This window comes from Thamnophis sirtalis, unplaced genomic scaffold (assembly GCF_051295495.1).
Source record: "Thamnophis sirtalis isolate CommonGarterSnake01/CBP01778 unplaced genomic scaffold, rThaSir2_p1.2 scaffold_3, whole genome shotgun sequence".
NCBI classification, from domain to species: Eukaryota; Metazoa; Chordata; class Lepidosauria; order Squamata; family Natricidae; genus Thamnophis; species Thamnophis sirtalis.
In genome coordinates, this window is record NW_028261383.1 from 127,374,969 (window position 1) to 127,399,980 (window position 25,012).

Consider the following 25,012-nt stretch of genomic DNA (forward strand, 5'->3'; position numbering starts at 1 on the left):
GGGTTAGGGTTAGGTTTAGGATTAGGTTTAGGGGGGTTAGGTTTAGGTTTAGAGGTTAATTTTAGGTTTAGCGTTTACAGCGTGCTTTTTTCTCCGCGCTGTTGTCGCGCTGTGATGACGTCAGCTACGCGGTTTCGTCGAGCGCCCTTTAGTCGAACGCGGTTTTGTGGTGGAACCCTTTCCCATTTCTTTGTCTTCCAAATTACCTAACATTTTGTGCTGTCTTACTGAAGAATCTGGAAGGTATCATTTTTCTGTAAATAAATAAACCTGAAGACATTTATAATGTTCTGAATGCTCAATAAATATTTGATTTATTGAGTAAATTGAAGATGCCGAACTTGGATAGTTCTGTTTGGACCATTAACCTACTAATAGTAGCACTTGGGCCAGGCCCGTTGAACAGAATCAGGTCTACAGTTATAGACTAGATTAGGAACTTGGAGAAACATTCCAAAATGCAGTGACAAACCACATTGGTACAGGGGGTCCTTGACATACAGCAGTTTGTTTAGTTCCAAGTTACAACGGCATTGAAAAAATGGACTTGTGACCATTTTTCACTTGTACAACCGTTGCCGCATCCCATGGTCACGTGATCCAAATTCAGACGCTTGGCAACTGGCATGTATTTATGACAGTTGCAGTGTTCCAGGGTCTTGTGATCACCTTTTGCGACCTTCTGACAAACAAAAGTCAATAGGGAAGCCAGATTCACTTAACAGCTGCGTGACTAACTGAACAACTGCAGTTATTCACTTAACAATTGTGGCAAGGAAGGTCGCAAAATGGGCAGAACGCACTTAACAACATCTCACTTAGCAACAGAAATTTTGAGCTCAGTTGTGGTTGTAAGGTGAGGACTACTTGTATTGTCCAACCTGCTGGATGCAAAGATTAACAGAGCTAGCAGATCAGCTTCTTGGATGCATACTATCAAAATGATCTTTACTGATGGGAAAGCATCATCAGGAGGAAAGGCTAAAGGGTTTAGCATGCAAGATCATTCTTTAGAGCAAGGGTCACCAACCTTTCAGACTCAGGGACCACTAAATTCATGATTTTAAATCCCACAGTCCACTAATACGATTTAAAAAAAAAGATAAAACAGTATTTAGTGCAATATAAAAATGCAAAACAAAAATTTCTGTGGACCACCAACATTTTCTCGCAGACCACCACCAAGTAGTGGTGACCACTGCTTTAGATCATATATAACATCTAGTGCAAACATTGACCCGTGAGCTTTTGCTGCTGGAAGCAAATTTAAATCTTTGCTGTCTATTCACCTTTCTATCAAACCATCATCGGCCTGTGTATCAATTATCCGTTTCTTCAATGACTTTGTTCCCGATCAGCAATTTTCAACCTGACAAAAAGTTCTAATTTTGGTAAAGATTATTTTAGCAATATATTATACTGGAGAAATCTGTTCAGCTATTCATGATCCACAGCACTGAAGTAGGCTATGAATACTCATTAATTCTATCAGGTAAATTGAAATTGATTATGTATATCCAGACAAGTCAGGTCAGAGAACCGAATATATTTAAATCTCTAAATAGCTTAGGGACTGATTATCTCAGGGACCCCTTCTATCCTGATGAAATTCCCCAGAAATTTAAGACCGGAAGGAGAGACTTAAATGTGCCTCTGTTTATAGATGGCCAAGTGTTCAGAAACAGTGAAGGGGTCTTTATCCAGAATCACTTCCAAGCTATGGAGCACATGCCCCCCAGGAGTTGCTTTTACTCCTAGGCCTCCTCTTTTGCTTAGATTTACATTTTATATTAATATGTTAATTTTGACTTGTTCCATATGTGTAGTTCAGTTGGGTTCTTGGTGCTCTCTGTTTTGTTGCAGATGTGTAATTACTAATTCAGGAGCCATCAAACCATATGAAGGAGAATGAGGTTTCCTGGCTGTTTATAGATAGCAGGCTGTCCTGCCAGACTTAGTGGTGGTGTGGTTTCTTTGATGGATGGCTCTTGATTAAGGTATTGTTTCTTCCTTGATTGCAAGTATTTTTTCCTGCTTATCTGGATATTGGATGCTGGAGGAATCCTATTCTAAGCTCTTGGTTTTCTTTCTAGGTTTTTTTATTATACTTGTTTAATTGGCAAGTAAATGAGATTTATGTGTCTATTGACATTTTATGTATGTGTCAGGATTCCAAAAAACACCCCCCAATGAAATAAAACTCCGAGGCGTGTGTGGTTCCTCAAAGTTCCAATTTATTAGAGATGTCATGTTGGCACATCTGGGAAAACCCAAATCTGAAAGCTTCCAGGTTTTCCCATCCAGATGAAAGTTCAAGATCCTGTCCCAACATCCACAAGTCAATCACATGGTCCAATCTTCCACTGCCACAAAGACAGATTCCTCCTTTCCACATCTGGCCAGGTGCAGAGATAAAAGCGACTTTGACTTTCTAAGAAGAATGCTATTATGTCTACACATCACCCAACTCCATATAATCCCCCCTTCCAATTTCCCACAGTAGAAAGTGTGGCAAGCCTGAAATCCAAAAAGAAAAGGTGGCTTGCAGGCATGACGGTATGTCTATTCATCTTGCAACCCATTGACAGACCCAACCACAGTTTCACCTGGGAAACTGTACATTTGAGATCAAGTTAAATCCCAAAATATCAGGAATTCCTGGAAACTTGATATTCAGACAAATCAGTCATCACTAGACCCAGAAAGCTAATCTCACACTCTTCTTACACTGATGTAACCTTGCCCGGTAATGAAACGTCTCCAAGGAAAAAGCAGAGCTCGGAGAGCATCAACAATTTGTTTTCACTTATAGTTCATTTTGTTAGGAACCTCATGCTCTTAATGAATGTGTCTGAAGGTGATGAGAGTCAGTAGTTCAACTAATATGAAGAATGCACCTTTGCAGATACTGATTATGTAACTTTTGTTTTTTCTCTCCCCACTAAAAGCTCAAACTCTAGCATCTTCAACGGTTTGTGGGGCCAGTTTTAATTGTAAAAGGTAAAAGGACAAAAAGTTATTTCCATTCTCAAGGAACACAGAGCAAGGATGAGCAAAGTTTGAGTTGGCTTGCCATAGCTGCATTTCAGAAAACAGGCAAAGCAAGGGTAAAAAGTTATCTGGAATCTGGACAAAAAGGGGGGAAATGATTTTTTTTTTAATGTAAATGTAATTACAATTACAATTTAACTTTAAACTCCTATAAAGTATCTTCAAAAACCACAGAAGGAGCTTTTTAAAATTCATATGTTTATCAAAACCTCATCTTTTTTTTATCCCCCCAATATTGGTATGCAAAATAGATGACCTGAAGGTCACTCGCAATATGTGCCACTATGAGAAAGGCTGTAATTCAAAGCACAGGGCACGCTCAGTTCCTGGGCTTTGTAAGTGGGAAAATTCCTATCTTAAATTTGGAGATCACCTTAAGCCTGCAATAACACGACTGTTGTCCCTGGTTACGAGCTGCATAATTAATACCAAAGACTTAATAGGGCTTTCATATGTTCTGGGTATGAATGCCAAATAAAAGAATCCCCCCCGCCCCTCTTCACATTTTATACCATATTGCCTCATTTTAACCAAACTCCCTACCGTGTAGCAATTAGCCCACAGATTACACTTTGCATTCCCCCCCACCCCAAGATAATTGTAGCTACTAAAACGTTCTCCCAACTGTCCCGTTAAAGTTTGTTTGGCTTTCTTCCTTTAGGTAGCCAGAAAGCCAATAACCCGGGGGAGTGAGAAATTACATTGCACATTAAAAAAAAAAAAAGATAATGGACTGTTGCCGGAGGAGCAGGCGAGGGAGAACGTTCCTTTCGCTTTCCCTCTCCGGGTCCACAGTTTCCATGGCGACCGCCGACACAATGTTCTATCCCGAGAATGTAGCGATTCTCACTTTGAACCAATCGGGATGGAGAGCGTTCCGCCGGTTACCAATCACGAGCGACGCCTAGAAGATAGGCGCAATAAGGCGATAGTGCTAAGGTCTCTCAGCGAAGCTAGCGCGGGAGTCGTACATCCCAGAATCTAAGGTAGCGGGAGGGAAGAGGGGAGGTCCGGGTCTTTTTTTTGGTGGGGGGAGGGTAATTCCTACCCGGGATCGGAGCCTTTGGGGAAACACCGCATCCCATCCCTCCTAATAAAAAGATTTTGCTACTTGGCTGGGCCCAGGAGGTTTAAAGCATTTTGAGTGATCTCAGTTGAGACAGGTTAATCCGAAGGCACTGTATACATTATAGGATCTTATGGAATGTGAGAACTGAACTATATCATCCGAAAAAGTAGTTTTCCCCCCCTTCGCGGGAAAGAGAAGACAACCGATCCGGCTGCAAAAGAAACGAAGCCGATGCAGTCACCTTCGGGACAACCCGTCCTTTGTCAGAGAGCGGAGAAGAAAAAATAACCGCTGGTTCCAAAGACAGATCCAGATGTTCTGCTATCAGGCCCGCTCCGGAGGGAGAAAAAAAAGACCCGGAACCGGCCTTCGGCCTGCCAGCAATCTCCTTATCAGAAGCGGAGGAGCATGCAAATAGAAGGAGAGGCGAGCAGGATCACCACAGGCACAATAAGAGAGGCGGGGGTGGCACCCAGCCGCTCCTGAACTGCGCTGAGCCGAGGAGCAGCCTGAGGGGGAAAAGAAGCTAGAAGGAACTAAGGGCGGACGGAAAAGACTGCAGCAGGCAGGGTTGTTGAAAAGACGGCTCTGGTCCGAAGACCCGCGGGGTCCGGCAGGTGGTTCCTCCATGTGGAGCCTCCAACCTAGAAAAGTGCTCCGAAAAGGCGGCGGACTCCGGCGATGACCGCGCTAAGCGAGGCCAACACTTACGCACCTGCCAACACTCAATCTATGGACAGTAATATAGTGGCCATTATTATAGCTACCAGTGAGTATTTTGGACGCCTGTCCCTCCCTCTTTTTCTTTTTCCTTTGGGATTGATGTGTTTGCCTTCGATTCTTTTTAGGGATGGAGAAAACTCCACTGCCTTTCCTCCCCCTTCATTGTATTGCCCAAAGCCATGCTTGTCTTTCTCTCCATGCAGGCACATGGTTAGTTTATAGCTGGGCTCTTCTGTGCTGCAGGGTTTGTGACTTTTTTTCTTCTTCAGAAAAGTGGTCTCTGGAACGATCTCCCCATGGAGATTCGGACCCTCACCACCCTTCAGGCTTTCCGTAAAGCCGTTAAGACCTGGCTGTTCCAGCAGGCCTGGGACTGTTGAGTTCCACCCCTACTCGAATTGGTTGTGCTTGTTGTGACTTTTAAATTGTTTTGTATTGTTGTTCTGTTTTTGTTTTACTTTTTTGTATTTGTTCCCCTCCCTTCTGGTTTGTCAGCCGCCCTGAGTCCATTCGGGAATAGGGCGGCATACAAGTCGAATAAACCACAAACCACAAGTAAATGCTCTCCAGGGTTATTAGGACTACAACTCCCAGCATGTAAACTCACCAGTCTGTAAGAGGCATGCAAAAGCACACCAGCGTGCCTACCGTCCCTGTCCTACTGTCTCCATTTATTCATACCCATTTTCTGTGTTCATATTTATGTTTATACTTATACCTGTTATCTTTTATGTGTTTGACAAACTAAATAAATACAATAAACTAAATAAATAAAATTCCCAGGTTCATGGTCAAAGGAATCAAGATTGAGGAAAGCTGAATTACAGATATAATATTCTGTTTACCTTGGTTCCAGAAGCAAACCCAGATTTCAGTTACAGAAGTAATGCTGTACTAAGCCATTGAATATTTGATCCTGGTTTGCTCACTAACCATAGTCTGCTGGGTATATACAGTACATGGTATTAAGATACTGACTGTGGCTATTTGGCACTGAACCCAAATCAAACCAAGCCACATTGAGGCATAGTATAATGTGGGAATTAGCTAGTATCTGTGTGCATGGTGCTCTCTTGTGTCTTGTGTAAGAAGATGGGGAGAAATCTTTGTAGCTCGACAGGGAATTCTGATTTCACATAGGTGACTCTGAGCAGAGTACAAAGTTAATAACACAAAAACAATGCAGAAAAACATTCTAAGAAAAATCTTTTGAAAAACAAGAAAAATCATTAGAAGCCATAAATTGTTTATAATATGCCATGTGATTCATTATCAAACTGTTGACTTCAGAAATTGCCTCAGCCTTTGGACAAACTGATCAGGAGTCATCATGGAGCCATGTGTTGCTGGCATATTTGCCATAGGAACAGCCTGTGCTGTATCCTTTACTAAGAAAAATATCAAAATCAAATGATTTAGGGCTGCAATTAGGGCACCCAACGTTTGCTTTTTTCCGTTTGTATTTTCTTTGCATACAAATGTGTTGATGGAGACCTATGTATGATGCTTTGTATTATCAAGCCAAAATCAAAATAGAGGCATTTATATTTTGAAAGCCACCGAAATATTTCTGACTAACGGGTAGACATCTTTGAAACTCAGGCTTGCACACTTCTATAGTTCCATGAGATGAAGGAGCAGAGGCAGTCGGATGGCAAATGGGATGAAGGATGTAAGGACTTGTGCTTCAGTACTCTCTGAAACCCATATGTTTATACATCTGCTATTAAAAAATGTGTTTTTATCCACACTAATAATAAAATGTAAAGACTTTTAAAGCAAATAACAGTTAGATATTCATCCATTATCTTAATAATTCTGGGATCCCTCATTGTAGACATCCTGTCCCTTGCATCCTTTTTTTGTTGTGCCTATTTTGTTTCAGAAAGTTGAATGAAGAGAATTTGATCACATTTTATTAAAAAAAAAATGTTGGGGTTTCTAAGTGTGACAGTGTCCTGTGATACTTATGGTCTCATCTAACCACAAATATTGACAAAGTTATCCATCCTTAAAAGTGGATGTTGTTTTGTTATTTTGTTATTTTCTTTTTAAGGATCTTTTCATGAGTGTTCAAATTGAAAGTATAGCTACCTTTCAATCAAAAAAATGCCCCAAAATGCATAAGGTAAAATAACTAAGAATAATGTTAAAAACACAAATTATAATTCTAATGAAATATTATTTTTTTAAAATTTGTGCTCACTTATAAATAAAAACAAAAAGCACAGCCTTAAAAACAATCATGAAAGAAATCAATAGATAAAAAGGAGAAACCTAAGCTGCCCGATAGATAAAAGCATGCTAGTGACAACAGCTGGTATTAAATATATTTCTCAGGATAAAGAATTCCACAGTTTGAATATAGCTACTTAAAAACAGCCTCCATTCCCACCAAATGTATTGGAATAACACTGTCTGTAGAATTTGGTTTCAGAACATCTCTCCAGAGCTACATTCAGTGTCACCTGAGCATGTATCTCTTTGCCCTCTCTTCTGTCCCAGATGTGTCCTGCATGGCTCCCTGGTTTATTTTGTTTCATTAATCAATAGGATTTCCATTGCATCCTAAACCATCAACTTTGAAGCCTGGGTTTGAAGAACGTGTGAAGCTAAAATGAAACCAACTACATCAGAATTTGATGTGATGTGTGACTCACACCTGTGTAGCAAATAAATTAAGAGGGTTGAAAGAGACCTCAAAGGTCATCTTGTTCAATGTTTTGTCGACCCAGGAAGTCTACTTCTACAGCAATCCTGATAGGTAGCCATCTATTCACAAACTGCTTTAGATCAAAAAAGTTTACCCTGATGCTTTTCCTTATCATTTGAGCTGATTAAAGTTCAGACCTTTTAGGTGCAAGAAAACATTTTTCTACTTATTATTTATGTGACACATACTTTAGAATATCTTCTCCTGGCTAAGCATAAATTCTCCCTTTTTTTCTTAGTCAATAGGGCTCTTGTATTAGACTTCAAGCCCTCATTTTCCCCTAAAGCTCACTAGGTGATGATCTCGCTTATGCTATTTGGAGATAATGTTGGCTGGCTGGTTGGCTGGCTGGCTGGATAGATGGATGGATGAATAGGATATTCTTAAACTCTGGTGCCCCAAATTAGACACAATACTTTTGGGTCAATTGGCCAAATCCTCTAAGTGCTCTTACTTGTGATGGTGCAATATAGATTTAATCAAGTGTTTTTGGCCATTGTATTTTCCCCATATGCATCAATGTTAGTTCAGGGGCTATTGTTTCCAGTCTTGTATATCTATTTTATCTTAAAGCAGAAATTTAATCTTGGTTGAACTTCATGTTGATAGTCTTGGCTTTGTTCTCTATTCTGTCAAATCAACATTGGGGAATTGGCTTTTTACAATAACATTATTTGGGAACTTATAATTTAATTTTATCCTGCTTGCAACATGAACATAGTGCTGAGCAGTCAGGTTTTTCCAGAGCAAATCAGAAACGCTCATTTAAACTAATAAAATCCCAATAAATACAAAGCAGGTGAGAATTCTGCTGACTCCGCTGACTCTAAAAAAAACCAGTTTTTTTTTTAATTAACTTCCTTGATCGAGCCATATTTGATGCAGGTTATTTAAAATCAGTTTTCTACATATGAAGTCCCTAATTAGGAGGCTTAAATTAACATTTTTAATTAGAAAAATAGCCAAAAAATATAAATACTTTTTGAAAATGTTAAATTCATTCTTTTGCCTCAACTGGCAGATTCAAATTTTTCTGATACTACAGAGAAAAGTATAGTGCAGCAGCCTGCTGTATTTTTTAAACTGTATTGACCCAAAGTCTTTATATAGTATTTCCCAACTCTCCAAAAGTGATTCCCAGAAGGTAATCCTTAACTTACAACCACAATTGAGCCCAAAATGTATGTTGCTAAGTGAGAAATTTGTTAAGTGAGTTTTGCCCCATTTTACGACTTTTTTTGTCACATTTGTTAAGTAAATCTCGCTGCCAATTGACTTTGCTTGTCAAAATGTTGCAAAAGGTAATCACATGACTCCAGGACACTGCAACCGTCATAAATGTGATTCGGTTGTCAAGCATCTGAATGTGAGTCATGTGATCACATGGATACTGCAATGGTCATACGTGTGAAAAATGGTCATAAGTCACTTTTTTAAGTGCCATTGTAACTTCAAACAGACACTAAATGAATTGAAAATGGAACCCAGTGGAATTTAGCTAAAGTGAAACGGCTGAATTAATCTAAGAGCTGCAGCTAGTGATATTTGGCTTATTTTAATGAACTTCTACAGAAACAGATTACAATTGAGAACTTAATAAGTATCTTGTGCAGAAAGGAAATGTTATCATCTGATCTTTACAGGTAGCAGAAATCTCTGCATGCAAAAATAAAGAGAGGAAGACCACCATACAGAGCTCCCTATTTTCAGTCCTTTAAAAGCCAATGGGACTGCTGGGAAGTAAACATTCAATAGAATTACAGATTCTAAAAGCTGGAAGCTTAGTCCTCTGTGTTCAACAACTATTTAATTGCTGGTATTTTCACTTCATTATGTGAGATACAATTTCATTCAATTATTTGTCAAATGCTTCCCTCTTACTGAGCACTATGTAGAGTAGAATAAAGAAAGGTCTGCCCACGAATTTATATTCTAAGAATAAGGAAAGGGGAGAGGCAGGGATTAAGGAGAGAGGAAATTGGTAAAGCAAAACCTGGTAAAAGAATGTCTTTCTTTCTTTCTTTCTTTCTTTCTTTCTTTCTTTCTTTCTTTCTTTCTTTCTTTCTTTCTCTTTCTACATTACAATCCAGGAATGAAGAAGTAATTGGAGAGGAGGATCAAAACTTATAAATAGCAGACATAATTTTAGATTTAAGAAGAGCAGTTTGGTTTCACAAGGCAAACATTTTGACTGCAATCTCCCATACCCCTAGCAGGAGACCAAAACCCCTAGGATGGCCTACCCCAATCCGATGCAGTCCATATTGTTGGTATCATTTGCAGCTGTTGAAGATAATAGGTGTTGTAATTTACTATACTTAGAGGTCACCAGTAAAAAGAAATGTTAAAGGATATCTCTAAAATCCTACCTTCACTAAGAAGATTCCTATATCTTGGTTATAGTAGGGATGTACTTGACTAATGTACAGCTATATACCTGTAGCTGCATTAAAGAAGAAAAAACCCTAGTATGACTGAGAGAGAATAGAGTAGAGTAGAACAGAACAGAATAGCAGAGTTGGAAAGGACCTTGGAGCTCTTCTAGTCCAACCGCCATCTTAGGCTATGCCTGATACCTAGATTTTTAAAATGGAGGATTATTTATTTGATGGTGCGTTCAATATAAAGTCTAAAGATGCAAGGCTGCGTTTCATGGAGGTCATCTGATACAACTGCATCTCCCAGTATATTTTGTTTGATTTAGAATAGCTGGAAAAAGGAATAAAACTCGAAGTTGAATAAGAAGCATAGCTCACCATAGCTTTATGCACTTTTAACTTTACAGACCATTGTAACAGATTACCTCAGATGACCCAACTCATACTGTGCTACTAACAAACCTCTGAAAAAGTATGTGGTAAGGAAGGGGTGCCTAGGAATGGACTATGTCCACTGAAACAGTGTGTCCCACCTGATTAACCCCACCCATTAGATAATGGACAAGAGCAAATTCTTTTGAGATACTAAGAAATAAAGGTCAAGAGTGAGGAAACTAGGCCTGTCTGGGGAAACAACTTTATTTTTTTTTATCAGCTGTAAGAAAGATAGGCTTCCTGACACACAGGTTTCCCAGTCTCATGACTTTCTATGCAGAGCAAAATTTCAAAAAATTGTGTAATTAGACCTGTTCCTTCTCCATAAAGTACAAGAAGAGAACATGGAATGCCAATGGAAATGTATCATGTTTTCATTCCCCCCCCCCCCCCCCCCACACACATATTCAAATTCCTTGTTGAACCTAAGGGCTTCTATTGAGTATCCGGAGACAAATTTGTCACACCATTCTTAGCCTGGTTTTTTTAGTACCTTATCTCCCTGAAAATGTAAAGAAGTTTCTCTGGATGCTTAAGGCATTTATTATTTATATACATTTTACAATATTGGCTTCATGAATAGTCTCTTGCCAAACAAAATAAAAATGGTTAGACATGTCTCTTCCCCAAAGGCTTGCAGTCAAAAGCCAGATTATGATTTCAGAGAAGAAATTTTAGCACTGTTCATCATGACATAAAACTGAATTGTGGAGTCTTAAAAAATTAATAAATTTTCCAAGTTGTACAATGAAGTCATTGTTGGATTGGGAAGATCCAGGGAGATCCAGGTTCAAGTCTTCTTTTATCATGGAAGTTTGTTAGGTGTCCTTGGGCTAATCTCTTTATCTCTTTGCTCAACCTATCTCATACAATTGTTGTGGTGGAGAATTTGGAGAAGGGAATGTTTTATCCACCACCACCAGCTCCTGGAGAAAAGGCAACATAAAATTGAAAGAATCACAAATAATTTTATTTAAGGAAGCTTGCATAATTATAAGTATGGAAAGGTTTGCTCATTGGTTTGCTTGTTTTGTTTGAAAGTTTTATATTCCACCATTTTTCAATAGAGTTTATAGAAAGACTTTGAAATCCAGGTTGAAGCCAGGAGCCGATTCAGGACTTCATGAACATTATACCAACCATGGGCCTATCTCAGGTCCTTGTCAACCCATGACTTCTTGGATTCCTAGTCTTATAACTGGCTAAAAAAAGAGTCAATAGTTCTGTAATCTCTTTGTAATAAACATACAACCTCCTTCTAGTATTTAGATTTAAAGCAGACGTAAAGTGAGATTTGGACATTAAGTGTGAAACCTACTGGGTCAGGCTGGACAGCCTCTTAGAGCCCCTTCTATATTAAAGCCACATAGGCAGAATTGCAGCTTGCAAAAGAACAGGAAGCCAGTGCCTAACCACAAGATGTCAAAAGTCCAAGGTTCAATTAAAGTTCGTTAACAACATGTACTCCATAAACAAAAGGAGAAGTAAGACCCCATCTCCTTATAAGGTTTTCTCCTCAAGGTAACCACTAAGAAATGTGTTATGTATTTCCGTGTTGCAATGCTTTTGAGAATGTATAAGAATGCGTGCTTCGATAATTACAGTTGTTCAGAACTTGCAATGCTAAGCCATGGGCTAGCTTTCTGAACCTGACTGCCAAATAAACTTTTCCTGTATCCTGAGAAGTCTAAAGCCTGTCATTTTCTGCAACAGATTGCTGGTGACAGATACTTTCCAGAGGTATAAATACATTATTAGAGTAATCTGCTCTAGAGAATTAGCCTACAGAGAAAAATCTAAGGGATTCCTAAATACTCTATGGAATTTCTTGTTGGCAGAGCTGGTGATCATATCAAATATCACACTGTGGAAGGATGAGATGGAAAGAGCCATTGAAACAATTGAAACCACCAGAGATGGCATTCAGCAGATTCTGACCAGTTCTGGAGAACTGGTGGCAGAAATTTTGAGTAGTTCGGAGAATCGGTAAATACCACCTCTGAGTGGCCCCACCCCCATCTATTCTCTGCCTCCCGAGTCTCGGCTGATTGGGAGGAAATGGGGATTTTACAGTAACTTTTCCCTGGAGTGTGGAGGGAATGGAGATTTATTAGTATCCTTCCCGTGCCACGCCCACCAAGCCATGCCACGCCCACAGAAATGGTAGTAAAAAAATTTGAATCCCACCACTGCTAAATACCCTTCTCAGCATTGTGGAAACAGAAATACACCTTGGGCTGTAATACATTGGGAATTCAGATAATGCAAGTCTAAAATCAAATGCAACTAATTATTTTGGGATGCTGCAGGGCAACTGAATAATACTTGATAATGATAGTTTTTACATCTCGGGTGATGAATTTGCTAAGTTCTTTGAAAACACAGCTTCAAAGTAGTATTTCATTTTACAACTACAACAGATGTAGACAGATGGTTGCATTTCTGATTAGTCGTGGTTTAAAGGATTAATTTAAGTTTCCAAAACCTGCAGATACAGACGAGATGGTTGCATCTGTTCAACTTACCTCTTGCACCTTTTTGATCCATATTTATGTTAGCTGTTAACATCTAGTCAAGGAGATCTGGGTAGGTGGGTTCAGATAAGGGCAGATATTCCGGTATTGAAAAAAGAAAACCCAGTGGTGCAGATCCTCCTAAAGAAGTCATAATCTTTGGAGCAATGGATTATAAAATTGATTGCATTCCTATTGCTGCAGTGATACATTTGCTATTTCAGCTATGGGCCTTTTGACTTCCTTGTATTTTTCATTGGCATTAAAGGTATCGTTAGCCTCTAGGACAAGGTGTCAAACTCAATTTCATTGAGGGCCGCACCAGGGCTATGATTGACCTGGGAGGGCATGGCAGCTTGACACTACTCCTCAAACTGCTGGCATTGCACTGGGTAGACCGGGCTGAAGCCACGTGGGCCCAATGTTTCCTCTTTGCATTGGGTAGACCAGGCCAAAGCCACGCAGGCCAGCCCCTTACATTTTCCAGGACAGCCTCATGGGCCGGATCTGACCACATCACAGCCGGCAGAATGGGCCTTGAGTTTGACACCCCTGCTTTAGGACAACAACTCTCTTCATTTCTGTTAGCAGGCCACGCTGGCTGGAGATGACAAGTGTTGTAGATCTTGGGGAAGTTTAGGCTGAAGTTGACCACACACTTTGTAGAGATTTCACTGAGCTTGATGGTATTTGAAAGCTGTTGCAAGATGTTTCATTGTATTTTCCTTTTTCTCTTCTTCGTCAGCAGTTTCTTCCTCGGTGTTCATCGTGGCCATTTTGGTGCTATTGCTCCTTTTGTACCACCGGGACCCTCTGTGCTGCCAATTTCTGTGCTCTTGCCGACTATTCCAGAGCCCTAGCCAATATGTGAGTATCTCGCCAGTTTGGCTGTTACTTCGGGTTTCATCCACTTCCCTTGCCCATCAGGCCACGCCGTTCCTCCCGCCTGGGTAAAGAGCGTGCCTCTGTGTTCTGCAAGGCCCGGAGGCCACACGCTGCTCCCCTGCACGGCCTCTGGCAGGCCTCTCTTTGCATGGTTGTCATTCTAACCCTTGGAATAACGAAGTCTAGTTTTCTTTTCTGCCGGCTGAATAGTAGCTCGAGGTCTATTTACAGTTCTCTCCTGCCAAGTTATAGTGTTGCTCACACAGGAGCGCCTGTTTACTTCCCACTCTGTCTACAAACAAAGCCTTTTCACCTGAGCCTGTCCCTGAGCCTGGCTGCTTCTGAGAGTGGGAGGCACTATCTGGGAGCGGGTATTGAAGTATGGGAACAGATGGGAAGGTAACACTGAGAGTGAGTCGTGTCAGGGGGTAATGATGGTGCCTAGAGAACTGTGCCTCTCCTTACCTTTCTGGCCCTTTCAGCCCCAGGGCCTCCTCTTTTTTCTCACAGGGATGGAAAACAGCAGGGAATGCTCCTGTTAGGAACTCGTAAATGCAGACAACCCCATTCTCCGTTGCCAGTATCCCAGCAACCAGCATTATACCTTTCACAGTACACGACTGGAGACAGCCAGAAAGAGAACATTCTCCCGAGTTCCTCCTTTCTCTCTTTTGCGGAGGTACATCGTGGTGTTTTTAAAATTTTAAATAATGCTTGTTTGCAAGCACTGAAGAAATGGAACCAAAAGGATTCCAGGATTCATTACACCTTCTGCCCATTCTCTCATTCTACCCCACCCATTACAATTTCAAAAATCTCGGAGGGTATAGCCCAGGGGTGAAATTCAGCAGGTTCTGAAGAACCGATAGCGGAAACTTTCAGCAGTTCAGAGAACCGGCAAATACCACCTCTGGCTGGCCCCAGAGTGGGGTGGGAATGGGGATTTTGCAATATCCTTCTCCTGCCACGCCCACCAAGCCACGGCCACAAACCAATAGTAAAAAAAATTGTATTTCACCATTGGTATAGCCTGCGGTCTATTCTGATTGCGATATTGTATGTATGTATTTCCATATCCAGAGGTATCTTTCTATTCTATATGTCAGGCCTAGAAGCCATCTTTTGCATTGGGCCTTCAGGCCTGCCACATTTATTGCTATGGGAAACTGGGAGGGGGATTATATGGAGTGGGGTAATTTAGTCAAAATAACATTCTTTCTCAGAGAGTCAAGAACACCTTGCCCTGCATCTGGAGTGGCATGATTGGGAGGCATCTCCAGTTGGGACAGTGCCAGATTGGACCATGTGATGGGCATGTGGGTGCTGGTAGGGGCTTGAACTTTCTTTTGGGTGGGGAAAATCTGGAAGCTTTCAGATTTGGGTTTTCCCAGATGTGCCAATATGACATCTCTAATAAATGGAACTTTGAGGAATCTCAATGGCATCACTTGGAACTTTGACATTCAGTTATAGGATTGGCCGTTAAAATAAACCTCTTCTGCCCTATGCCACAAATGCCATGCAATCTACCACTCTTGGCAAAGTATCTGAGTTATTTATAATCCGCATTGAAAGTCCAAAGAGTGTGCGTTTCAAAGAAGACGTTACTAAGATAATTGTGATGCAAGTAGAGTCTGTGCTACTCTCTCTGTTGCCTCTACTATACTCCCCCCCTTTTGTTGCAACAACACTCCCTTGTAGGTTTCCAGTTTAAATAGAGCTGTCTGTGATTTAACGTAAGTCGCCTTCTCCCATAGCTGTAGTAAGTGTAGAGTAGTGTTTTTAGTTCTCCCCTCTGTGTTCAGAAGAATGGAATCATTATATAGTAAATCTAAATCATATGGAATTATGGAAGTTAGAGAGACAGTGTGGTATAATTTAGAAACTGCTTGAGAGTATCTTGGAAGCAGCTGACATCTGTCTCATCTATGATTCAGCTGAGTGTTTTGCGATAAGGCTTTCTGGGACAGCTTTTTCTCAGGAAGTTCTTTATTACCAAATGTCCCCAGGGTAAGTAGAAAGGCTGCCTTCATGCAACATTTGTTTTTCTTAAGCCGCCCCTGTTTAATAAGGCAAGAAAGCTCCCAGGGTGAAAGTATGACAATTAGCCTGGTCATCCTAGCTCAGTGATGGCGAACCTATGACACGCGTGTCAGTGCTGACACGCATAGCCATTTGGGGTGACACGCACAGGATTTCATGCGATTCATCCTCGGCTCCTGCACGGCCGCCAAGGATGAAAGAATCTGTGTGATCTCCCCCGCCCACACTCACTTACTGTATCGCCGCCGCCCCTTTCTGAGCGCAGGGGCTGCTGGTAAGGCGTGCGTGCCGTGCGCACACACGTCATCAGCGCGGAGAGGGAGGACCCACAGGAGAGGAGCGCGGGAACAGTGCGCGCCTCTCTCCAGTCAGGCCGGCACAGAGAGTCTACTCCTGGGACGACCGCACCACACTTATCTCAGTTCACGGCAGGGCTGTGGAGTCTGCTGCTTCCAGCTCCACGTCCTCATCAACATGCCGCTCCGGCCCACCCCCGCTATGAATATTCATATTCTTTGCCCTCGCGTCACTAGGAATATTCATAGCAGGGGCGGGCTGGAGCGGCATGTTGATGAGGACATGGAGCTGGAAGCAGCCGACTCCACAGCCCTGGTTCACGGCACCCCAAACAAGTTCAATAATATCAAGGGCAACATGCGAAATCGACTAATGAACAAAAAAGTTACTAAGCAGGTATGTTAAATAATTTGTTTTTGGTTTATTAAATACAATTATATATTGCAATTATACATTTTTGTAGTTTAAACTATAAATTGCGCAAAATTATGTTTTTGTCGAAGTGACACACAACGAGAGTTATGCTCGATTTTTTGCCGATTTTTGACACACCACGCCAAAAAGGTTGCCCATCACTGTCCTAGCTGATTTTATGTGCAAAGGCATGTCAAGGTCTCATGATGGTTCTTGCTGATTTTTCTTAGAAGTGCATCGGCCTAAGAACTATGTTGGTGTCTGTTTAGAGCTTTCAGAGTTTTGTTTTAAAAGCCGAGGTCGAGTCAAAGTATCTTGGCTTGGAGAGCATGTCCTGTGAGTCGATAGATGTCCCCAAGGATCTAGTTCTCATGGTGGTTCTTGATTACTTTTCTCAGAAGAAGTGCATCAGCCTAATTGCTATGCTCATCCTATGTTGAGAGCTTTCCAAATTCACTTGTTTTGTTTCAAAAGCTGAGGTCAGGTCAAACTGTCTTGGCTTGTATGCCCTGTGATTAGATAGTTGTCCCCAAGGACTCAGTTCTCTTCATCTCTTTGAAAATCAATTGCCTGGAAAGAAATCAACCCTTGCTTCCAACCCATATGGATATCCATTCTTGGATAAGAAATAAAATGGCTGGACAGTTTCAGTGTAAACATACTGATAATCATATGATTAAACCTAACCACTATTTTAAATCTATATAAAAGCCAAATACCATTCATCACAAAATCTCCAGAACTGTAAAGCCTACAAACTTGCAATTCGGCATGTATGTTCCGCTTGGCTTCTAGGTGCTTGCTAAGAAAGGATTTTTCAAAATGATCATCAGTATTTCTTATACAGTATTATATTAACACGCGTCGATACTAAGGAGTTAAATGTTCTACTCTCCCTCCCCACCTGAAAGGAACTCTGTTCCAACTGCCAGTTGCCTTATATGGATGTGGCCAGAGTGTGACTCATGCGGCCTACAGGCTGGGAGTTTAGACATTCTACTTCCCCTCCCCACCTGAAAAGAACTCTGTTCCAACTGCCAGTTGCCTTATATTATGCTCTGATGCTAAGGAGTTAGACATTCTACATTAATTTTCAAGCTTTAAGTGTCAATTTATCAAGCCCGATGCCATATTGAATGCCATGAAGTTCATTTCCAGGGCTTGGCGTTGTCCATTACCTCTCGTCGCCTTCTTTGGCTCTGGGGGTGGCAGCCAGACAACAAGTCAAAGTGGCAGCTGGCATCGGCTGACTACATGGGGGGGCTCCCTCTTCGGGGCCGCTCTTGACCTACTCCTAATGGAGGACAAGAATAAGAAAAAAGTCCTGCCCACCTCGGTGAAGAAGGAGGAGCAAAAGTCTACTCCGTTCTACTGACCCCAGGAACAGGAAGCTCAGCAGAGCAGGTACTCTTCCCCCAGGTCAGAGAGGCAGCCTGAGCGCAGTTACAATAAGGACAAGTCTCACTTTCAACAACAGGGTAAGTGTCCCTTTCAAGGGGGAGGTGGTCGCCCTTACCGCCGGGGCAAATAGGTCGGGCCCGACCCCACTCATTGGTGGTCGCCTGGCTCTCTTCTCCGTGGCCTGGGTGGAAATCTGCTTGGATGCCTGGGTGATCAGCACGGTCACTCATGGTCTTCGTTTAGAGTTCATTTCCCTTCCCCCAAGTTTCTTTCGTTCTTTTCCCCCGGCCCAATGCATAGAGAAATGTGGGTTGATGCATCAGGCTATTAAACATCTGCTTGACATCGCTGCAGTGGAACTTGTCCCAACGGATGAGGTGGGTCAGGGGTTCTATTCAAACCTGTTCCTTGTGTCCAAGTCTTTGGGGGGCTGGAGACCTATCTTCGACTTGAAGCTGTTGAACCAATATTTGGTTTATTGCAAATTTAAGATGGCCTCCCTTAAGTCCATTTTGGCAGGTGTTTTGGGGGGGGATTATATGGCATCTATAGATTTTACGGAGGCTTACCTCCATATCTCCATATTCCCAGATCATAGACGCTTCCTCCGGTTCTCCTACCTGGGGCGCCATTACCAATATAGGGCCCTGCCATTTGGGTTGTCTTCTGCACCCAGGTCTTTTACCAAGGTGCTGGCGGTAGTGGTGGCGTACCTAAGGGCGTTTCCCATTAGGCTACATTGCTACCTGGATGACATCCTTGTCCAGGGGGCGTCCCCGAGTCAGACAAGGGCGGACCTTATGCAGGTTATAGACACTCTACAACGGTTAGGTTTTTCTGTTAATTTTGAAAAGAGTTCTCTCTCCCTGTCCACTAGGATCCTCCATTTGGGGGTGTTTATAGATTCCTGTTTAGGAAAGGTTTTCCTCTCCCCAGACCTCAGATCCAGTTTGGTTAAAATGGTTAAGCAGGTCCGCAGGGACGGTTATGTTCCCATAGCTCTTCTCTCCAGCTTGTTGGGGAAACTCATATCCTGCATCGAGGTACTGCCGTGGGCGCGGTTGCATGCCAGGACTTTGCAGTGGCGACTCCTGCCGTTCCAGAGGGCCAACACCAGCAGTTCACTGGCCAAGGTCAAGGCCACCCATCAGGTACTGATCTCTCTCAAGTGGTGGCTGTCCCCAGCCTTGCTCCAGGGGTGCGACTTCAGGGACCAGGAGTGCCTCGTCCTAACCACGGACACCAGTCTGTTCGGCTGGGGGCGACCCTGGGGTCTCAGTTGGTGCAAGTCCTGGATTTTGGTCACAATATCAAGTGGTTGGAGGTCCGGGCAATCCATCTGGTGCTTTGACACTTTCGGGTCTCCGTTGAGGGTCATCACATCCTGGTTCTCACCAACAATATGGTGGCCAAGGTCCACATCAATCGGCAGGGCGGCACACATTCCAAGGCACTGCACGCCAAGGCGATGTCACTGGGCAACTGGGTGAAGAGACACCTGTGGTTGATCTGGGCAGAGCACATCATGGGAGTCGACAACCACCAGGCCGACTGGTTGAGTCGAGAGACAGTAGACAACGGAGAGTGGAGCCTCCTCCCGGAGCTGATTCAGAGCATCTGCCAGAGGTTCGGGCGACCAGTAGTGGACCTCTTCACCACTCCGGCCAACGCACAGCTTCCCCGGTTCTTTTCTCGGTTCCCGATTCGGGGAATGGAGAGGGTCAACGCACTTCACATGAGGTGGCCAGATGGGCTGTTGTACGCCTTTCCTCCCTTCCCCCTCATTCCTGGGGTCGTTCAGAGGCTAGTCAGGGAACAGGCAGAACTGATTCTTGTGGCACCGCATTGGCTGTGGAGGGCCTGGTTTGCGGATCTCATGACCCTGTCGGTCCAGGCTGCATGGCGGATTCCGGAGGGGGAGATAGAGTTTCACCAGGGGAGGCTAGTTCACCCAGAACCACACTGGCTGCAATTAGCCATTTGGAGACTGAGCGGGAGCACCTGAGAGAGGCTCACTTGTCGCTACATGTGATTAGGACCATAGAGGCCTCACGCAGACAATCCACCACAGGGATCTATGACTCCACCTGGGCTTCCTTTGTGACCTGGTGCCAGGCTGCCCAGGGGGTGCCAACCAGGGCCTCAGTTCCACAGGTCCTGGATTTTGTCCAAGACGGGTTGGATAAAGGGCTTTCCCTGGGCGCGGTGCGTAGGCAGCTGGCTGCCCTGGCTACAGTTCTTCCAGGCGAGGGATCTGTTTCTCTCACCCAATTATCCATTGTTAAGAGGTTTCTTTGGGGGGGGGGGGGTGTCTCCAATTTGCACCCTCCAGTGGTCCATAGGTTCCCAACGTGGAATCTCCCTACGGTTCATGGCTGAACCCTTTGAGCTGTTGAGGACGGTTAGCCTGAAGCTGCTAACTCTTAAGGTGGTATTTTTAGTGGCTATCACATTGGCTAGATGGGTGTCAGAGTTAGAGGCACTTTCCTCCAGGGAGGATTTGTGCATGTTCCACAGCAACAGGGTTGTGTTGAGATTAGATCCGTTTTTTTATACCAAAGGTAAATTCTATTTTCCATCGCTCCCAGGAGGTTGTACTGCCAGATTTTTGTCCCGATCGGTTACAGAACAGAAACAGCAGTGGCACCGGTTGGATGGCCGACAGCGTATATATTTGAAGCGGACGGCCTCCTTCCAGAGGTTGGAGGCACTATTTCTATCCTTCCAACCTTCGTCGCTGGGAAAGCAGGTTACGTTTTCCACCATTAGCCGGTGGATCCGCTTGGCTATTGCCCTGGCTTACGAGTCCCAGATGTTGCCTGTGCCAGCCAGTATTATGGCACATTCAACGAGGAATGCTGCCACCTCAGCAGCTTGGGCCTCCCAAGCCCCGATAGATGACATTTTCAGAGCGGCAACGTGGGCTTCACCATTTCTGTTTATTCGGCAATAAAAGGCTGGATGCGTTTGCATCGGCTGATGCGGCGTTCGGGCATAGGGTGCTACAGCAGGTCATTGCGGATCGTTAGTTTCCCACCCATGGGACTTAGCTTTGGTAGGTCCCACTACTGGAGCCTCCTGTCCCTCACTCCGGAAAATGGCAGTTGGTCTTACCTGAACTGCTATTTTAGGAGTTGGGACATGAGGCTCCAGTTCCCGCCCTAGGTTAGTTAGTCTAGCAGGGGTGGTGGGAGTTCTCCTTTGTGCCTTGTTTTCCGGTCTTGGGGGAGCTCGCTTCAATGAAACTGGAATTCAAGGGTGTGGAGCACAGAGGCGTGGCTTCAGCTTCATCCCAGTCTCGTGGCCAATTGGGCGTGTTAATACCACTACTGGAGCCTCCTGTCCCAACTCCTAAAACAGCAGTTCAGGTAATACCAACTGCCATTCTTTGGACTTGCTCCTCAGTAATCAGAACTGAGTGGCATAATTGCATAGCAATCATCAGGACTTCTGTGTTCAGGTCATTTGTGAGTTCATTATTAAAACAAACTCCCTGGAAACGCACATTCCTATTTACTTTTATGTCTGCTCCTCACCTCCTCTGAACTATCTTTTCTATCATATTTCTTTTCTGACTCGCAGTTTTAATAGAAAATAATGCAGATCCCAGAAATCAAAATCAGATCCTTTCCACTTCAGAGAATATAGAAACACAGAGAGAGAAGGGGGGGGGGGGGGAAGGGAAGGAGAGAGTCTTAAAATTAGGAAATGAAGACGCTTTCAAATTCTTCATGTGGTTTAAATATTTACTTCTTATATTCATTTTGCCTCATTTTACGTGAGCTTTCACATTTTCCAAATGTAAATACATTTCTGTTTACATTTCTCCTAATTTTTCTATTTGCCTAATAAATCCCCCCCCCCACAAGTATTTGAAAAGATATTAATAGAATATGTTTTTGTATTTAGCATCCTTTTGTTTAAACCACAGCATTGGTTGGAATACACTTGTATTTTAGTTCATTTGTATTCGGGTCTTTTCCCGTGTAAGATTGAGAGTATCAAGACCTTCATACCTGTACCCGTGAAAATCTATGAAAGTGTGTGTATGTGCGTGTTGTTGAAAACAACCCCAGAATAAAAGCAATAGTTTTGGTGTGATACCCAATCAAAATCCTGCTTTTGTTCTCTCCTTGTTCTAGGAAGTAGGATTACTGTAATATCATATTGCCAGGTGGAAATATCCAGACAGGTGTAGTTTTACTCAAAACCATAAAATAATGCTGCCCTCAGTGAGTGAGTGAAGTGAAGTGGCTGTCTAAAAAAGGAAATGTCAGCTTTCAGAGACATAACATTTCAGCTGGTGCTGGTCTCAAGAACAACGGCACTTTTCATAGTTATAAAGAGAATCAGATGAAGACAACAAGCATTCTGGTGGGTGGGGGGCTTCCTGTGAACATTGCCTCCCCATATGTGGGAGGAGAAATACTTTCTTGACATCTTTTCTTATCACAGTTGTGATTGAGACCACTGTTGACCCCTGCTGCTGCTGCATTTAGACTGGCTTTCTTCCAATATATAAAATGACTAGCTGGATAACCGTGTTTCGCTATGAAACCATGTGATCAGGTCAGCCCGCAGGCCGGATGAGTCATGCACTGGCCACACCCATATAAGGCAACTTGGAGTTGGAACAGAGTTCGTTTCAGGTGGGGGGAGGGAGTAGAAGGTCTAACTTCTTAGCAAGCACCTAGAAGCCAAGAGGAACATACATGCCAAATTTCAAGTTTGTAGGCTTTACAGTTCTAGAGATTTTGTGATGAGTGAGTGGTATTTGGCTTTTATATATATATAGATTTATAGCTGCTCACGAGGTATGCATGCATCTCTGCCAATCCAATCAGTCTTGTGGCATTGCTCTACCCAAGCATAATGCCTACCTTTCATCCCTGAGCCAGCGGGAAATAATACCAGATATGAAATTCATGATCTCAATGTGATCCTTCTCCTACCTCATTTTGAACTCATTGCAGTCACCCAATTTCTCTCTTCAGTAATGGGTGGCAGAGCCTAATGGGTTTTAAGAACTTGAGGTTGCCCTTAGATTGTGTTGGAATCCAGCAGTGGAATCTACATTGTCCAGTAATGTAGCAATGTAGAGGGAAAGTGGAAACAAGAATGTATCTTGTCTTTTTATATGCACTGAGAGCATATGCACCAAAGACAAATTCCTTGTGTGTCCAATCACACTTGGCCAATAAAGCTAATCTATTCTGTTCTATTCCATTCCATTCCATTCTATTCTATTCTATTCTATTCTATTCTACAAAGGATCACCTTCATCCTGGGCACTGAGGGATCTCCTCCAGATAGCTTCACTGTAGTTACAACAAGTCTGTCTATTACTGCTAGGATTCCCTGCATTCTCTTTTGTTGGAGAATGGAAAAGTTGCGTGAATTGCGGTCTGTCCATTGGCACCTACAGTGGCAGGTGTTGAAACCAGCAAGATAGTGGATACAGCCTCAGAATTCAAGCTTCCCTCTTTCATATGGGCATTGATGTCATATACGTGGGCAAAGAGGTTGGACTTGCATTGCAATCCTGCATCCAGCATCTTGCCTGTTTCGAACACACATGTAACATCCCCCCCAGGGTGGCAGATGGCCTGTCAACCTCTGCCTAACCTACCTGCTACTCTTCGACATAATTGGGCAGCACCAGCCAGTAAGATTAGTCAGCCGCATCAGATTCTGCATGTGCAAGAAATGTGTCGTTTTCGTCTCGTTTTAGCTCTAGGTTTGGTTGGTTGAAGAAAGAGAGATATTGGAAACTCCTCCCACCCCATTGAAAGCTGTCATTTAGAGAGAGGTGGGAGCATATCTCCAGGGGGCTTTCATGATCAAGAGCAGCCTTATGACTCTCGGTGAAGGAACTGTTTGCTGCTGCTAGTGTGGGCGAGAGAACAGAGAGAAGCTCAAGCGAACAACACCAGGATACCAAGAGTTGGTTTGGGATGCTGCCTTTATTTAGCAATAGCAATAGCACCTAGACTTATATACCACTTTACAGTACTTCACAGCCCTCTCTAAGTGGTTTACCGAGTCAGCCTATTGCCCCCAACAATCTGGGTCCTCATTTTCCCCACCTCAGAAGGATGGAAAGCTGAGTCAACCTTGAGCCTGGTGAGATTTGAACTGCCAAACTGCTGGCAGCCGGTGATCAGCAGAAATAGCCTGCAGTACTGCCCTCTAACCACTGCACCACCACAGCTCTTATACTAGCTATTTGGGAATTTTGCAATGGTGTACCTGTCTTACATGTTTCCATTTGAGGAAAGCAAAATGTATTATTCCCTTCCCTATGTATACGCCATACATTTTAGTGAAACCTATGGAATGGGCTCCACAGAGACAATTCAGCAGAATTAGTATTTCTTGTGGACCACTTGCTGGTTCGTGTTGAGTAATAGGTTGCTTTTCTGGTCTGGAATTTCCAAAAGAAAAACACAGCTTTTTTTTTAAATACTCTCCTCCCATCCTACAGGAATGTCCTCCTTCTTACTTCAATAGCAACCAACGACTGGTGGGATCCCAGTCTGGAGCACAGCAAATGGAGACAGGTGCTGCTGAAAACCCTGGTGTCCAGGTGGGAGAGCCTTTTTCTTAAAATAATGGATGGATCATCTGGAAAAGGAGATAAGCATACAGGGGGGAAAGCATGGTTGAGCATAGTAGAGGAACTTGGCAATGGGTCCTCAAAGGAAGCATAATGAAGATTGTGTATGTGAATAACCATATGAATGGGGTAAAATGAGCTTAATGATTATCTTGTTCTTCCTCCAAAAGACCTATTGATTTCCCTCCCCCCCTTTACAATTATCTTGTGAAATAGTCTGCGATGGGGGCTTAAATTTTTGAAATATTTTTTTAAACCCCTTTGTTATTTGTCTAAATAACTCAAGGCTGCAAATATACCTAGTACTCCTTCCTCCCCTCCCTATTTTCCCCATAAGCAAAACCCTCTAGGGTGAATTGCGTTGAGAGAGTATGAATGGCCCAAAGTCACCCAGCCGCCTTTCATGCCCAAGATGGGAGTAGAACTTAGTCTCTTGGTGCCTTAACCACCTTAACCACTAAACCAGGTTTAGCA

General features: G+C 43.0%; 1 protein-coding gene across 3 annotated transcripts in view; it reads left to right on the forward strand.

The window, feature by feature from the left end:
* Positions 1-4,102: 4,102 nt before the first annotated feature.
* The window catches only part of LOC106553869 (uncharacterized), a 40,889-nt gene continuing 19,979 nt past the window's right edge, over positions 4,103-25,012 (forward strand). The window contains exons 1-3 of one of the 3 annotated variants that reach the window (XM_014072449.2): positions 4,111-4,889; positions 13,628-13,749; positions 24,407-24,508. In XM_014072449.2, the coding sequence (XP_013927924.2) occupies positions 4,802-4,889; positions 13,628-13,749; positions 24,407-24,508 (312 nt within the window). In that variant the 5' untranslated portion in view covers positions 4,111-4,801. Of the gene's footprint in view, positions 4,890-13,627; positions 13,750-24,406; positions 24,509-25,012 lie in introns of all 3 variants that reach the window. The other 2 variants (XM_014072450.2, XM_087710003.1) reach the window with 2 other exon arrangements.